We start from the raw sequence: 16,473 nt of genomic DNA, 5'->3' as shown, positions 1-16,473 counted from the left end.
AGCTTCCCCTGCAGCTCTAGCGACCCTCTCGACGTAGATGACAAACAAATTTTCATTATCAGTCCCAATCCCTCTCCTGAACACCAAAGTGAGTTTTCAGCTGTTTGATAAATGGTGCCCAGATGGATGTCTTGCAGGTGACGCAAGCTTCCTCATCCAGAATGAACTCATTAGCTTTCCCTCTGAATGACCACTGCTGGAGCTCTGCTAGTGGCTCCTCCTGCTCCTCCATCCTCATGTCCAGCCAGCTGTCCGGCCTCAGTGAATTCTCCCTCTCTGCGTCTTTTACCTCCATTTATTGTTCTCCAGTGAAAGCTCTCATCACGTCCCTTCTAGGTCAATGCGAGAGTTTCCTAAGTAGCCCACACTAGAATATAAATCTCCTGAGGGCAGCGCTTTGTTTTGTTCCCCCAGTGTATCCTCCACCTGTTCACTAATAGATGCACAATAAACACTCAATGAGCAAAGGTCTCTCTACTTCTTTTCCACTCCCACATTGTTAAAGCATTATTTTCTAAAACAGATCAGATCACTCCATGCCCCTGAAGACATATCTTGTAGGCTCCCAGCTGCTACTGTATAAAGTTCAAATTCCTAAACATTGTTAGCTGGGCATGTGAGGCCAACCTGCTTTTCTGGCCTCTTCTCTTCTCAATCTATTGGCCCTTTACTGAAGCTGCCTTGAGCTACTCCTTGTCTCCAGTCCATATTACTTCTCATTCAAATCTCTGCTTTCCCAATCCTCTCTCCTGAAAAATATCACCTTCTGACACCTTCTCTGCCTGGAAAATTATTTTATTGTTCAAAGCTTAGCTCAAATGTCATATTCCTTGGTAAGCCTTCCCCTACTCCTCCCTCTCCCCAGAGTCTCTGAAATAAATCTCCACTACACGACATACCATACCAAATCATGACAGTTAGTCCTATAGGACTATTGAGGCCAACAATTGCTTCATCTATTCCACAGGTCTACTTTGGCCTGTGCCATTGGGTATTGGGATGCGTTGTTATGCTATACCCCTTCAGGACAAAGGAAGCTCTTGGTAGGGCTAACTCCAGCACAGTGAATGTAGCAAGAGTGCATTACCAGTTCATTGGTGGTGATGTTGGTAGCTCAAATAGTTATGATACTTCCCTCAATGATGCCCCTGATTCTCACAACCATGGAAGGCAGATGGTCCAAGTATTGTTGTCTTTTCACAGATAATGAAATTGAGGCAGTAATTAGGTTACTGTCACTCAGCCAGTTGGTGACAATAGCATGGAAAACTGGCCCTATGTGTTTTCTACAAGACCCTATACTTTTTCAAGTCTTTGCCTCAAAAAAACTTAAGTCATTATTAAAAGCAAATGATTATGCTTGTAATCCCAGCACTTTGGGAGGCCAAGGTGGTTCGATTACTTGTGGTCAGGAGTTCACCTGGCCAAAATGGTGAAACCCTGTCTCTCCCCAAAAATTAAAAAAGTAGCCAGGTGTTATGGCACACACCTGTAATCCCAGATGCTCAGGAGGCTGAGGCAGGAGAATTGCTTGAACCCAGGAGGCAGAGGTTGCAGTGAGCCAAGATTGCACCATTGCACTCCTGCCTGGGCAACAGAGCAAGACTCTGCCTCAAAAAAAAAAAAAAAAAAAAAGCAAATGAGCACCTCCCATCTACAAAACAATGCTGTAAACAGAAGGATGATAGAAAAAAGCCTAGTCCACCACTTACAGTTAAGGGGAATAATCTGGGCAAGCCTTTTAAATGTCACAGAGCAATTCAGACCATATTGTTCTAAATCAGAGGAACTGTACATTTCTAAAATATTACACCCCCTTTTTGTGTAAGTATAATTTAAACACTTAGGCCAGGCACAGTGGCTCACGCCTATAATCCCAGCACTTTGGGAGGCCAAGGTGGCCAGATCACGAGGTCAGATCGAGACCATCCTGGCTAACACGGTGAAACCCCATCTCTACTAAAAATACAAAAAATTAGCTGGTAGTGGTGGTGCGTGCCTGTAGTCCCAGCTACTCAGAGGCTGAGGCAGGAGAATGGCGAGAACCCGGAAGGCGGAGCTTGCAGTGAGCCGAGATCACACCACTGCACTCCAGCCTGGGCGACAAAGCGAGACTCCATCTCAAAAAATAAATAAATTAATTAATTAATTAATAATAATAATAATAATTTAAACACTGAGGTAGCCTTCATCAGCCACCGAGTATATGCTGTCATGTTATGACCGAAACATACAGATGAGCCCCCCAACACACACACAAAACGTTAACTGAAAATGCATCCTTGGGTTAGATTCTAACATTGACACTCAGAGTTGGTTAATAGTGGTAGCTTAAAAGGACTGTTGAGAGCCTTTCACAAGATTAATTCTAAACCTATTAAATTTTTACAAAATAAGCAGATCCTATTGTTTCTTGCCTGGAGAAAATCAGAATCTAGGTTTAAGTATTTAGGCAAGTCTGAAGCATTCTTCTACGTACTGAGAATCTGAATTTGAAACTAGTTAGAACAGCAACAATGCTGTGGATACAAAGATGTTAAAGAATCCACCATAAGAATGCTTTTTTTTTTTTTTTTTTTTTTTTTTGAGACAAGCTCTTACTCTGTCCCCTAGGCTGGAGGGCAGTGGCTTGATTTCAGCTCACTGCACTTCTGCTGGGACTACAGACATGTGCCACCACACTCGGCTATTTTGTTGTTTGGTTTTTTTTTTTTTTTAGATGGAGTCTTGCTCTGTCACCCAGGCTGGAGTTCAGTGGCAGGATCTCGGCTCACTGTAACCCCCACCTCCCAGGTTCAAGCGATTCTCCTGTTTCAGCCTCCCGGGTAGCTGGGATTACAGGTACATGCCACCATGCCCAGTTAATTTTTGTATTTTTAGTAGAGATAGGGTTTTGCCACGTTGGCCAGGCTGATCTCAAACTCCTGACCTCAAATGATCCACCCACCTCGGCCTCCCAAAGTGCTGGAATAACAGATGTGAGCCACCGCACCGTGCCCATTTTCTTTCTTTCTTAAAAAGAACCTCCCTCTTACTGATTCACCCAATTCAACAACATATGTCTTTTATAAATGCAATCAGACCCAAAAAATAAGGTCTTTTTATATTGTGTTACTCTGAGAAAAAAACGAATATAATGCATGGGTGATCCTCCTTGCTCATTTCCACTTCCACGCTGGTAATTCTGGGAGACAAAAGTCACAAATTTCCAATAGAAACATGAGATAACCAGGCTACACCTTCACTTGCAAAGAACGTTGCCCTTACTCATTCTCTCTTGAAAACTCAGTGGATTGGGATGATAACGAAATGATCACTGATCAGGTTTACCAGGTTCTGCAATTCTTCTTACTCCTAAGAACCAAAAGGTATTCCTGGAGACTCGGTGTGCACTCTTGGGTACACAGATAGGGTCATGCTTCTGTCTGCCTGCAGGCCCCGACGTGCTGTCGCCTGCACATGCCTCTGTTACACAGGGGAGGTTCATCTATAATGGCACTCCCAAATTTATTGTCCTTTCCAAATAATATCAAGAATTATTTTGCCTTCTCTGATGTTCCCAGTTTACCTTAAGATTAATAAAGCAATTACAATACTCTCAATTAAGAAGCTATTTGAGCAACTCACTTAATTATTTCTATTTTTTTTTTTTTCTTGAATGGATAGCTTTCTTCTCTCTTAGGGCAGTACAACATCCTTCTTCTGAGAGAAGAAGAAATATTGGGCCAAATTCTTTCCTAAAACACAGCATCTTAAGCTCATACCATCTAACATGACTTTCTGAGTAAGTGACTCTCAGATTTTACAAACTGTCAAACGTTATTTTTACTTCAAATTTAACCTTTTAGGGGGAACTTTTACACACATTCACAAACCTCAGATTTCTTTTTCTTTTTTTTTCAGTGACAGGGTCTTGCTCTGTTGCCCAGACTGGAGTATACTGGCACAATCATAGCTCGCTGCAGCCTCAAATTCCTGGGCTCAAGTGATTCTCCCAGTTCAGCCTCCCAAAGTGCTGGAATTACAGGCATGAGCCACCGCGCCTGGCCAGATTTTGTTTTTTGTTTACCTTTTGACATATACTAACTAGATTTTCATCTACATCATACAGTTGAGAAGATAAGTTCAAAGTCTGGACCAAAATGACGAAGAGGAAACAAAGAGGAAAGTCTTGACCAATAGAAGATATCACTCCTAATCAGGCTTTGTCTGATATCTGTGGAACCCTGGGACAGCAACCTCACTGAGGACATCTCTTGAAATTTAACAAACAACAACAAAAAAAGGCAGAAATCAAAAAAGAGAGAGAGAGAAATACTCAAAATCTCTTCCTTATCTTACTAGGTTGTTAAGAAAATTAAAGGTGGCGATACAACTAAAAATATCTTGCAAACTGTATACTTGTCAAGTGCTTATCCAAATTACATGAAAAAGAACCACTCTTAGGAAGGCTCTCACTAAGGTAGCAACAGAGCGCAGAGAACCATCAGAAGGGAATGGTGATGGCAGTGACAGTCACTAGCAGAAGGCCCCAGAAACCACCCACTTGTTTACTCACCTTTGGCAGAGCAGGTAAGAGTCAGGCACAACCCATTCTGACTACCTTCTTCCAACAGGCACAAAAGGACAGGCACATGGGTTTCTGTCCTCTTACTATTCAACATTCAGAGCCCAAGATTCAGGCACTCTGGCCTTCACTTTGTTTTGAGTTGTGGGATTTTTCTTGTTGTTGTTGTTAATGATTTGTTTACATGCTTTCTGCATTTTGCTCACAACACAAAAGATTTCCCTTCTCTCAGGGCAGGGGGTGTTCCAAAATATTTGATAACTCAGCTTAAAGAAAAATGTTTGAGTCAAATACAATATGAAGAAAAAATGTATTTAGGATTGGGATTTCCAAGCCCTGGCATGCTAAAAGAAAGATTATCATTAAAAGAATAATCTGGGTCACCATGCCCCACTTGTAAGCTAGGTGATCTTGGACAAGTTGCTTTATCTTTCCATGCCTTCTTTTCTTCTTCTATATAATAAGGACAAATAACGAAATCTACTTTATACAGCTGTGAGGAATTAAATGAGTTACTATACACGAAGTGTGGAAAACTGAGTTGGTATGTAATAAGCACTCTTCAATTATTATTGAAGTATTATTAACAATTCGGAAACTTCTATCAATCACCCAAATGTTGGCCAATTTAAAATTTTGTCCCTTTTCCCAATCTCCCATGGTTAACAATAGTTGAACAGCTCATTCTTATGAGAATGGACCAATAAATCAATAAAATATGTAAGAATATACATCTATCCATCAGTCCTAGATACTGTGATTGGTTTTGGTGAAGCAGGACCATATTTGTATACAAATTTGAAAGCCTGTCCTTTTGCCCCTTTCTTTCCCTCAATTCAGAGGCAACAATCCCAATGATCTATTTAGACATACTGTTACCATGTGTGGTTATTTCAATTGTCAAACAGTAAATAAGCTTTCAAAGCAGGGCAAGGATAAAGAGGAGCAGTCTGCAAAATCACTTTTCTCATCAGAATCAATAGAAAACACTAACATGAAATTTTAAATCAAATTTAAAATATGTGTGAAAAAATAATTTTATGCATGCTTTTTGCATTTAAACTTTTGAGAAAACACCAACCCTTACTTGTATGTTTTCTCAGGAGCAAGAACTGTATCCCCTTAACTGTGTATCCCCAGGATATACAACAGACACTGGAAAAAGATGGATGGACGGGTGGGAAAAAGAGAGCCGGCTTTACCCAGATTTTAGAATCCATCAAATTCCTGTAATCACAGAATCGAATATTAGTGGTATGAAAGGAACTGAGTCAAGGGTAAGTCATACCACTTGACCAAAGCTAGGTGGCAATTTAAGGACAGAGGCTGAACTTGAGTTCTATCCATCCTATAAAGAATGCAGAGCTCTTGTTTATACCACAGCTTCCCATCTAAAGGTAAGCCTCCTTGGTTTTTTGCAAGCTTTGGAAATATGTCTCTGAAACCAGGAACAGAATAATTCAGGTACTTTTCTTCAAGTATCTAATCAGTATTTACTGGAGACTGGTCTTCACCTACATTCTTCATTACATTCGAAAATTAAAGAACCACTGATTCTCTGATTTGCCTCTTCAGGCCTCTGAGACAAGAGATTTGCTACTTGTTATACAAAATCCTTCTGCCTCCAAAAGCTTTCAGATTTCACCTACTGGATAAATCAAAAGAGTTTCCATGCTGCTTATATTAAGGTAGACTTTTGTTGAAGAAACATACGTTAGAGTTAGAGGAGCTGGGACTTTGTGTACAGATTAAGTGCAGTTTGAAATTGTGAATTTTAGATGTAGCATTGAATGAAAAGCTTTCAGTCTACCATGTAAGAAAATGTTTCTCAATAAAACCAAGGGACTTAACACCTACAAATCAGTAAGTCAGTCAGAAAGCATCTGTTTCTACCTGCTGGCACACAGCACAGCACTAAAGTGACATGAACCAAATGAGGGTTCCAGGAGCTCAATTTAGCTGCACTAGGACCATGACTTGGGTATGCAGAAAGGGCAGCTAGACCGGGGGTTTGCATGAGTCAGAGACCTAGAAACAGAGAAAGGAAGACAAGCCAAGCTCAGATGATATTTTGCTCCTGCTCTCCACCCTTCAGTGGGTTCCCCACTGCCTGCTGTGACTTTCAGAAGCCCCCTTGGAGCTTCTAGGACTTTTACAATAAGGTTCTAACCTATTTTTCCTTCTACCCTACTGATTCCTTGCAGGTATAGTATATTCTAGATTAAAAGACTATTTTCTGCTCCCTGAAGAGTCCAATCACATAACCACCTCCACACCTTTGCATGAGCTATCCCTCCACCTGAGATGCATCCTGCCTCCCCACCATCCTATTCTAAGTGCCACCTCTTCTCTAGAGCGTTTCCTGATTTTCCTTCCAACCTCACAGACTACCATTAATTGGATGTGGCCCCAGCTATCATGAAACTTTTGCACTTTTGTAAAAAGTAACTCACTCATGGTAATTATTTTCTAAATGGTATGGCAGTAATTTGGGAGTCTTTTTTCTTGCTCTCAATCAAAATTAGCTGAACATCTATGTGTCAGATGTTGTGCTGGGTGACTGAGACACAAAAATGAATAAAGTCGCGGTTCTTGCCCTCAGTGGGCTTGTGGTCTAGTATACGAGACAATATTATTATAGAGGGTTGCAGCTAGTGCAATGGAAACCCAGGTAAGGGAAGAACTTACTGACTAAGGAAATAGGAGAGAGGTTATGGCATTTAAAAGTTGGGGATAGAGAGAAATTGGAGAAAATTTGCTCACTTAGGGAAAAAATGAGTAAGAGAGAGTTGTAGGTAAAAATAACATTTATGCAATAGTGCTTGGCTCAGGACAGGGGATAGGCACTCAATGTTTATTGAATGAATAAAGCAAAGGTCTCCAAAATTATGGCATTGTCTCAGCCCCCTCCTCCCTACTATTACTTATATTTACTAAGTGCCTACATGTTTCCCATCCTTCACACCAACCCCATAAATTAGGCACCATCATCCTCATTTTATAGATGAGGAAGCTAAGGCTCCCAAGTCCTGAGACCCCAAAGCTATCAAGTGGCAGAGCCTGATTGAGTTATTTATTATATAGAAATGTGCTAAAGTTATTTAAGTTATTTATAATATAGAAAGTTATTTATAATATAGAAATATAGCTAAAGTATTGAGTTATTTATAATATAGAAACGTGCTAAAGAATTCACCTTAAAGGAGTCACTTGTTGAACAAACTCTTGGCTCTCTTCCTTGAAGCCTGGGGGTGAGGGGTACTCTGGGCATCCTTCAAGGCCCAGCAGATCTCTGGTCAAGTGTACTGGGGCAGAAAGGAGAGAAACGGCTGAAACCATGCTCCATGCAGATTCCACGCACGGCAGGGTCCTATATGTCCCCACCAACCTAATATGAGTTCTTGCACAGCATTTGGTCTCAGTGGCCCCAAAAGAGGGCCCTCTTCCTTAATGACAAAAGACAACCTGCAGAGAGCCACCCAAACATCATCTCAGGACAAGTCAGGCTTATAAAAGTTTCCCTAGGGTTCAAAGAACTGAATTGGAGCTCTGGCATTCTAAGACAAAGCATTTCATTTTTGACGGAGTTCTTCTTCCTACTTTTCTTTGTCTAATCATTTTCTCAATGTCTGCCTTTCTAGCTCAGGCTTTTTCTTCAATACTTGTACTGGGCACATGGTTTTTTTTCCTCCTAGCTGAGACGATTATATCTTGCCATTGTGGTGTGCCTTTTCCATTGAAAGCAATCAAAAATGAAAATCCACATTTCAGAACAGTGTCTATTAAATATATACCATTTTGTGTACGAAAAAAAGCACTCTCTGAGGGCTGACTTTCAGCTCTGTGTATCACCTGAAGATTAGATAGTGGGTGAGACTTCTGCTCCTCACAGGCCATTTGCATTTAGTAATCGAGAATGATGGCAGAAAGTCTGGACTAGAAGCAACTTATTTTAAGGAATGCCTTGGTCTCAAGCATTGCTAATCAAAGTGTGGTCCTTGGATCAGCGGTAACTGCTTCACCTGGGAGCTTATTAGAAATGCAGAATCTCAGGCCCCACTCCAGACCAAATGAATCAGAATCTGCCTTTTAACAAGATCCCAGGTGATCTGTATGCACATTAAAGTTTTAGAAGCACAGGTCTAGAGCTAAGGTGTATTTCCTTTTATTGCCTTACTGGAGCCTCCATGTGCATTTCTTTCCTAAGGAAAAAAAATCTCTGTATAGTGAACTCCATAGGACATCCCCCACCACCCTTGCCTGCCCAAAAGGTTTATTCATAGAAGAACTGTGAAGTGATAAATATTCTTCCAGAAATCACACTCTCAGCCTGAAGGAGTTCAAAGTGAAACGAAGCTGATGGCTAGCTTCCTGCAGCGTATGAGTGCCTAAAAAGAAAGAGCTCTGAGACTGACAGGTGACAGGAAACCCTTACGCCTATCCTCTTCTCCAAGGCTCTGGATATTTTTGCCTGGCATGATCCCCCCCTCCCCCGAGGAAGGCAGGGAAAAAAGACATGCTATAGGAACCTTAGAGGTAACTGTCATAAGACCGAGGTGGCCATGACATACACTGAGCTCTGAAATGTTGAGGAGGATGCTCTGTAAACACGACCAAGCAGAACCAAGAGCACAAAACAAATCTCGGCTGTGCTCAGACCTCACCCATCCAATAACAGTAGTCAAGACAAATGTAAATGAACCTTGATTCACTAGTCTGTCATCTGCAGAAGATAAATGGACCAAGAAGATGGAAAATCACGTGGACCTGGTTTGAGAGAATGAAAGCTAGAACTGGGAGGCAAAAGCAGAGAGGAGGGGAGGAAATGATCCAGATTCACCAAATACTGTTCTGCCCCTCTATTCCCACTCATCTGTGAAGCAGAGCTGGTGTCCATGGCAGATCAGAGGCTGTGACCAGAGCCCTGGCAGGCCACACAGGTGCAGGCCTGGCCTCACACTTGACCTTTTCCTCCATGAAGAGGAAGCCTACCTCAGAGAAATCTCTATAAAAACTACAAGCACCCAAAAAGTTATTCCTTCTTAAAACAAATATACAAAAATAAAAATAAAAACCAATGTCCACCCAAAGCAAGAGTTTTTTCACTAATTTTGATACATATGCATATTGCAATAAACACCTTTATACTCTGGGCATCTTTCAGAAGTCTAAGTTGGAATGCCTGGGTCATTGATCACTCTGTGTTAAAGCCCAACGTGTTACACCTCTCCTCCACTTTTACTAACTTTTCACTCATTTTTTTTTCCATTTTCACCTTCGAATTCTCTGAAACAGCAATATTTTAAAACGCTAAAATGGTTTATTTATAGCTATCAATACTTGCTTTTCAACCAATTATAATTTATTTATATATTAACAGTATCTCAGCTCCTTCTAACGTCCATATCAACAAGCTCTAGAGAACGTTTGCAATGGACAGTAATGACGGACAGCAAGGAGCAGTGGAGGCAGGGAGACTAGGCTCTGAAATTCAGACAGGAACTCCATCTGTCTTCCTCTACCACAATCAAAAGATACCCCTCCCCCAGAACCAAATACGTTATAGATTAGCCGCCCATGGAGGCTGAGGCTATCAATTTTATTTCAGCTAACTTCTACTCCATAGAAGAGCGATTCACTTTATTCCCCGAAATCAGACCTCGATGAGCAAAGCAAACTGTCAGAGGCACACCTGAAAGAACACCTCTGCATCTCCTCCCCGCCCCCAACATACACAGACACGCTGCACACGCAGGGAAAGGGAAAGTTAACTTTCAAATAAACCTGCCCCTCAGCCAGTCTGACCATGTTTCCAGACCCTTCACATTCTCAAAGGTGGTTCTTACAACTCTTGCTTAAATCCAGAGGCTGAAATCTGACTTCTATCTGCTGAAGGCATTGACAAGGGTCAGAGGTCCACAAATACATCACTCCCCCGCCCCCCCTTTCTTGGCCAAAGTGGTAATAATGGGCCAGGCTTTATTGTCTTTCCTTGGGAGAAGCCAGGCCCGGAGGCTGGTGGGAAGCTCCAGACAGAATGTGGGTGTGTGAATCTGTGCGGGCTCCACAGGGGAATTTTCAGGGAACTCCAGCGGTTTCGGAGAAGGACGGCCATAGGCTGGGACGCAGGCACCCTCGCGTTGTCAGATCTTCCTGAAGTCTGGGTGTATGGGGGAGGGGTGCAAGGCTGTCCTGGCAGCTAGGCTCTCTCTCCCCTCTGGGCCATCCCTAGGCCCTCCCAACACAGCTGGGTCACTCACCGCCCGTTAGCTGTGCAGGGCCGAAGCACAGCGCCAGCTGAAACCACAGGATCACGGCCAAGAGTCTCTGGGGGGACTGAGGTTGCTGCTGCTGCTGCTGCTGCTGCTCTAGAAATCCATCTCCAATGCTCGGGTTCATTCCATGATACATCTTTCATCCAGAGAGGGCATCCAGCTTGCAAGGGTCTGCAACCAGAAGCGGAACACCACAATAAGCCAGTCTGTCCGGGCTCGGAGGCCACGCTCTCCCTCCTCCGCTCTGGGACCCGGCGCCTCGGCTTCCCAGGCTCCATCCTGGTTCCTCCCCCGCGCGGCCCCCGCCCCCTTTCCCACGGCGAGGTCCCCCGCCTTCCCCCGAGCCGGGTGCACTGAGTAACAGCCGCCGTGGGATGCTGCGCGTGCTGGGGGATGGAGGACAGGAGGGAGGGCAGGGGTTAGCGCACATTGGCTCCGCGCCGGTCCCCGGGATTCAGCAGCTGTGCCCACCACAGGAAAGTCTAAAGCCTCCCCGCGTCTCGGGGCCGAGAGGACACTTTTCCCTGGGCCTATACATTGCACTCTGGGAATCTCACAACGTGGCACCGTCTCCCCCAGCTACTTCTCTGGTTTTCCTCGGGATTGGGATGGATCCTACTGCCCCAGTCCCCACTGAGATTTCAATGCGCTGTCAAAAAAAAAAAAGAATTTCTCCCTTGGGGAGCAGCACCAGGCACCAACTCCCCCTCCCCGGCCTGCGAGCGCCTCCCCGGGACGGAAGCCCCTTCCGGGGCTTTCGGTCTTACCTGTGGGTCTCATGCATGCAGCTTCCTTCCCTCCTCCGCCTCCTCCCCCCGCCAGTCTAACCCGCATCTGTGCGCGACCTCTGCTGCCGCCGCTGCGCTAGCGAACGAGACGGAAGCTTCGGCGGCGGCGGCGCCCGGCTCCAGCTCCCCCGCCCGCGCGCTCCCTCCCCAGGCGCCCCCGAGCGGGCGGGTGCGGGGGGAGGACGGGAGCCCGGCCGCGCGCCCCCGCGGAGGCGCCCGCGCGCCCGCTACCTGAACTCGCGAGCGCGCTGCGGCGGCGGCGCGGAGAGAGGGAGGGGGCGGGGACGGGGTGAGGTGGGGGGCGGGGACGGGGCGAAGGGTGCGCGGGCGCGCGAGCACGCGCCACTGCCAACCCAGCCGGCGCCGCGGCTGGGCCGGCGACCGGCGAGGGCGGGGACGGGTAAGGGGCCAGCCGCCGCGACCAATAGGAAGCCCGCGCGCCTGCACCTGTCGGGGCGCGAGGCGCCGGCTGCCGCTCTCGCACAAGCACGCAGTTGGGTCGCCCCTTCCCCGGCGCTGGACTGCGGCCCCTGCCCAGGCTGCGCGCCAGGTCAGGTGCCCGCCCCGGCCTCCGCGCTGCCTCTGGTGCCCCCAGCCCGCGGCGCGGCGCAGGAGAGCGCTCCGCCCTAGAACTGGCGCCGCGGCGGTGGCTCCAGACCCGGGACGAGTGCGCAGCCGGCCGCTCCCATCCCCAGAACGCTCGCCACGGACTCGGTTAAGTTGAGCACTGCCAGTTGCTCAAGTCTCTTAATTTCCCGCTTTAACCCCTCCCCGCTCCCACCTCCGCCGAGGCTCTGCGCGTCCCCGGGGAGACCGAAGGACGACCTGAGGCAGCTAAGAGACACTCTCTCCCTCCCCCGCACCCTTGGTATTTTCCCTCTGCCAGCCGCAGGCGTTGTGAGTGAGGACCCCTGTCCGGTCTTGGAGATGCGCGGGCCCCTCGGAGCCTCGGCCTGGGAGGCGCTCCCCTGGGCGGGGAGGCGGGGGTGGCGGGTGATCGGTGACACGCAGGTTGGGTATCTGGAGGAGGGGAGGCTTCCGGGGTCTTAGATCGGAAGCCAAGGGGTCGGTGGTAATTGCCCTCCCAGCCCCAAGTGGAGAGAGTTGGCCTGGTCGGTCCCCTCTCTCTGCGCCGATTCTTTTGTCGGAGCTCAGCCCGCAGTGGTTGCAGCTCTCACTCCCTGCCGGCTCTGACCGCCCGCGGTCGGTTTCAAGACAGGGAAGCCCGCATTCCAGCCGCATTGATTAAGAGGTGTCAGGTAATGAGGTGGCGTCCACCCGCCGCACTTTAGAACCAGTGACACTCCATGACTCTGTAGCAATTTATGGATATGAAAACTATGTGCCTGATACAGCTACCAAATCATCCCTTGCTTCTGTCGACTTTCCCAAAATCTCACATACTGATGGTAGTTGGGAAATTACAGCTTTTACTGTGTCAACTCTTACTGGGAGTGATTTTAACACATTCTTTCAGGATAGATTAGCTTTTAGTAGATAAGTTAAGCTCCGTTATTTTGTTTTTTTGTTTTTGCGTGTGTGTGAACTTGAGATGGCAGCTTTACACAAAATAAACAAGATTTTGACTAGCACAAGTCCAGCTTTGCTACAGCTTGTACTTTGGGACCCCAAAATATTAGTAGGGGACCTTCCACCTTCCCAAGGTCCTGTGACTGTCCTCTACAGTTTGAATATTTATTCCATTTTTCTTTCTTAGTAAACTTTCTAAATCTTTTTAAATATCCACCAGATCAATGACGGTCAGAAATATTTGTTGACCATGCACATGTTCTTAACAATTGTAAGAGGTATATCCAAGTGCTGTTGAAATCTGTTCTTTGGCTGGAGTACAATCTATTTTTACAGAGAATGTTGGGACTGAAAGGAACATTCAAGTTTATCTGATCCAAACATGGGATCTATGCTTGAGTCTCCTCTCTGACATTTCTAATAAGTGATCATTCAGCCTCATTGAATACTTATCAAGGTAGCCTGTTTATATTTGCCAGCAGGTCTCTTAGAAAAGTCTTTCTTATATTGAACTGAAATCTACTTCCCTGAAACCTTTACCCACTGATTCTGGCTCTCCCCTGTGGGCCCACGCAGCTAAATAGAATTCCTCTTTCTTAGGAGAGCATCTCATGGCTTTGGAAATGGCTTCATGTTCCCTTGAGTCTTCTCTTCTCTGGGTCACACATAGCCATTTCCTTCAGTGCAGCAGTTCCCAGACTTTTCACCAGCCTGTGGCCTTTCTCTAACCCAGTTTCTCAATGATCATCCATCCCCAACAATCAAAGTTTGTTTCCAGAAAGAGGCCCTACTTTCGTTCTGTGGGTTCTGACCAGTACAGGCCAGTAGTGTTGCTTTCTGTATTTTAAACAACTTGCTTCTATTAATTCAACTGAAGAAGACAAGCATTTGGAGGGCAACTACAGCATAACATATTGTTGTTATTATTATTACATATGTTATTATTATTAATCATTTTCTACATTATCCCATGTATTATTTTTGTAGGGCTGCCAAAACAAAATACCACAGACTGGGTGGCGTAAACAACAGACATTTATTTTCTCACAGTCCTGGAGGCTGGAGGTCCAAGATCAAGGTGCCGGCAGGGGTTGTTCCTTCTGAGGTCCCTGTACATTGCTTGCAGATTACCATCTTCTCCCTGTGTGATCACATGGTCTTTCCTCTGTTGTGTCTGTGTCCTCTTCGCCTCTTTTTATAAAGACACCAGTCATATTCGATTAGGGAACACCCTAACGACCCCATTCTAACTTCATTGCCCTTTTAAAGACCCTGTCTCCAAATATATTCATGCTCTGAAGTACTGGGGGTTAGGGATTCAACCTATAAATTTTGGGGGGGACACAATTGAGCCTGTAACATCCCACAACAAAAATACAGTATATTTTTTAAAGTGTAAAATATAAAACAGAAACATACTCATCATGGGTGAGGATGGTGAAGACAAAGGAGGTCAATCCATTTTTTTGGAGACCATCCAGCCAATGAAAGCCTCAGATTTGAAGTTAAGACAGTTCAGGCCGGGCGTGGTGGCTTACGCCTGTAATCCCAGCACTTTGGGAGGCCAAGGGCGGATCACAAGGTCAGGAGATTGAGACCATCCTGCCTAACACGGTGAAACCCCGTCTCTACTAAAAATACAAAAAAATTAGCCGGGCATGGTAGCGGGCGCCTGTAGTCCCAGCTACTCAAGAGGCTGAGGCAGGAGAATGGCATGAACCCAGGAGGCGGAGCTTGTAGTGAGCTGAGATCGGGTCACTGCACTCCAGCCTGGGTGACAAAGCAAAGACTCCGTCTCAAAAAAAAAAAAAAAAAAAAGTTCAACTTCTTCCTAATAGTTTTTCTGCCATTCCACAGCTATTTCTATGAATACCTTCTACCTAAGGGAGTTTACAAAAGGAGTCATCTTGAATTTATTTTGTTATATATTTTTCTGAAGAAGAGGAAGGAAATGAGGGTAGATGGAATGTAGAAGAGAATATGGTTTACTTCCTATTAAGTGGGAGCAGGTACGGAAACCTGACTTTATCTCTCTTCCTCTCTCAACTCCAAAACCAATACCACTGGGGACAGGAACTAAAGCAAAACCTCAGAGTCCTCCTCCCAAAGACAGGAGAGCACCAGGGGCTTTTTTTCTTAGAGACTGTGCCCCTCGTCTGATTACATGCCTTCCGTCTACCCTCCATGCATGAAGTTCCCCACTGTTTTCACTCTTCTTTCCTCGTGGTATATATTATGATTTCACTTTTGGTGGCCAGTAATAGTTCACTCTATATATAGAGTTGAGCACTTAACTATGAACTGGACACTCTTCTAGATGCTGGGAGTTCAACAGTGAACAAAGACAAAAACCCCTGCCTTCAGCTTTGTGCAGTAGCAGTATCATATACAATGAAGTTTATCTGAGGTGATTATTGCTAATTGAAAAAAACCCTGCCTTCCAGGAACTATTCTAGTTAAGGAAGACAGATGAGAAGAAAAGAAGGAAAACATTTTCTATGCTAGATGGTGTTAAGCGCTAAGCAGAATAATACATTTGGGAAGAGGTAGAAGAAAAATGTAGGTTACAGTATGGGCTAAGTTGTAACAAAGTGTTCCAAATATATAGTAAATTAAATGGAAGTTTATTTCTCAAATATGTAAATTTCTTACCGTTGGAGGTACGGGGCATGGTAAAATGTCCGGGGCATATCTGCTCCAGAGTCATTCAGGGACCTAGGTTCCTTCTCTCATTACTCTGTTGTTCCCTGAGGTCTTCATTTGCATCATTGAAGCTGGATCGTTGGCATTTCTGGGGTCTGGCCCAAAGGAAAGCCGTTGGGGGGTGGTATGGAGAGAAAGAAAAGAAAAGTATAAGGTAACAATTTTCTTTCAGGCAAATGAGGAAGAAGTTACACAAATTAGTTCTCTCACATATCATTACTGAGAACCTAGTCACATGGCCTTACCTAGCTGCAAGGGAAGTTGGGAAATGTAGTCTTTATTGGACAGCCTGGAGACCAGAAAGAAGAGAATGGATTGGAGGGGACATGGGAAACTGGCAGTCTATGGCACCTTATGTATGAAGATAGAGATGGTGACTTATTTTTCTTAATCACTATTCAAAGGAAAATAAATCATTCGCACCAATCTCTTACTGACATTGAAAACCAAACTGGAGCCAGTTGTTCTTCTCTTCTGGCTTTCCTCAATCCTGCACACCCAGGAATACACACAATCAACCACAAACCCTTTAATGAGCCCAGAACATACCAGAACATGAGCCTGGCATGGTACCAAATGCTGTGTTTGGGTGTAAATCTAGAATTTTCAA

General features: G+C 45.2%; 1 protein-coding gene across 5 annotated transcripts in view; it reads right to left on the bottom strand.

Moving 5' to 3' along the window:
- Positions 1 to 11,805, bottom strand: part of SUSD4 (sushi domain containing 4) — a 147,805-nt gene extending 136,000 nt beyond the window's left edge. For 3 of the 5 annotated variants that reach the window (XM_009186770.4, XM_003893071.5, XM_017949226.2), the window contains exons 1-2: positions 11,610 to 11,805; positions 10,828 to 11,013 (exon numbers count right to left, since the gene is read on the bottom strand). In XM_009186770.4, coding sequence (XP_009185034.3) covers positions 10,828 to 10,978 — 151 coding nt within the window. In that variant the 5' untranslated portion in view covers positions 10,979 to 11,013; positions 11,610 to 11,805. Of the gene's footprint in view, positions 1 to 10,827; positions 11,014 to 11,270; positions 11,492 to 11,609 lie in introns of all 5 variants that reach the window. The other 2 variants (XM_017949225.3, XM_017949224.3) reach the window with 2 other exon arrangements.
- Positions 11,806 to 16,473: the final 4,668 nt, after the last annotated feature.

The sequence above is a fragment of the Papio anubis genome, chromosome 1 (genome assembly GCF_008728515.1).
Source record: "Papio anubis isolate 15944 chromosome 1, Panubis1.0, whole genome shotgun sequence".
NCBI lineage: Eukaryota > Metazoa > Chordata > Mammalia > Primates > Cercopithecidae > Papio > Papio anubis.
Note: the sequence above shows the minus strand (reverse complement) of the source record. Positions and strands in the feature narration are given on the sequence as shown.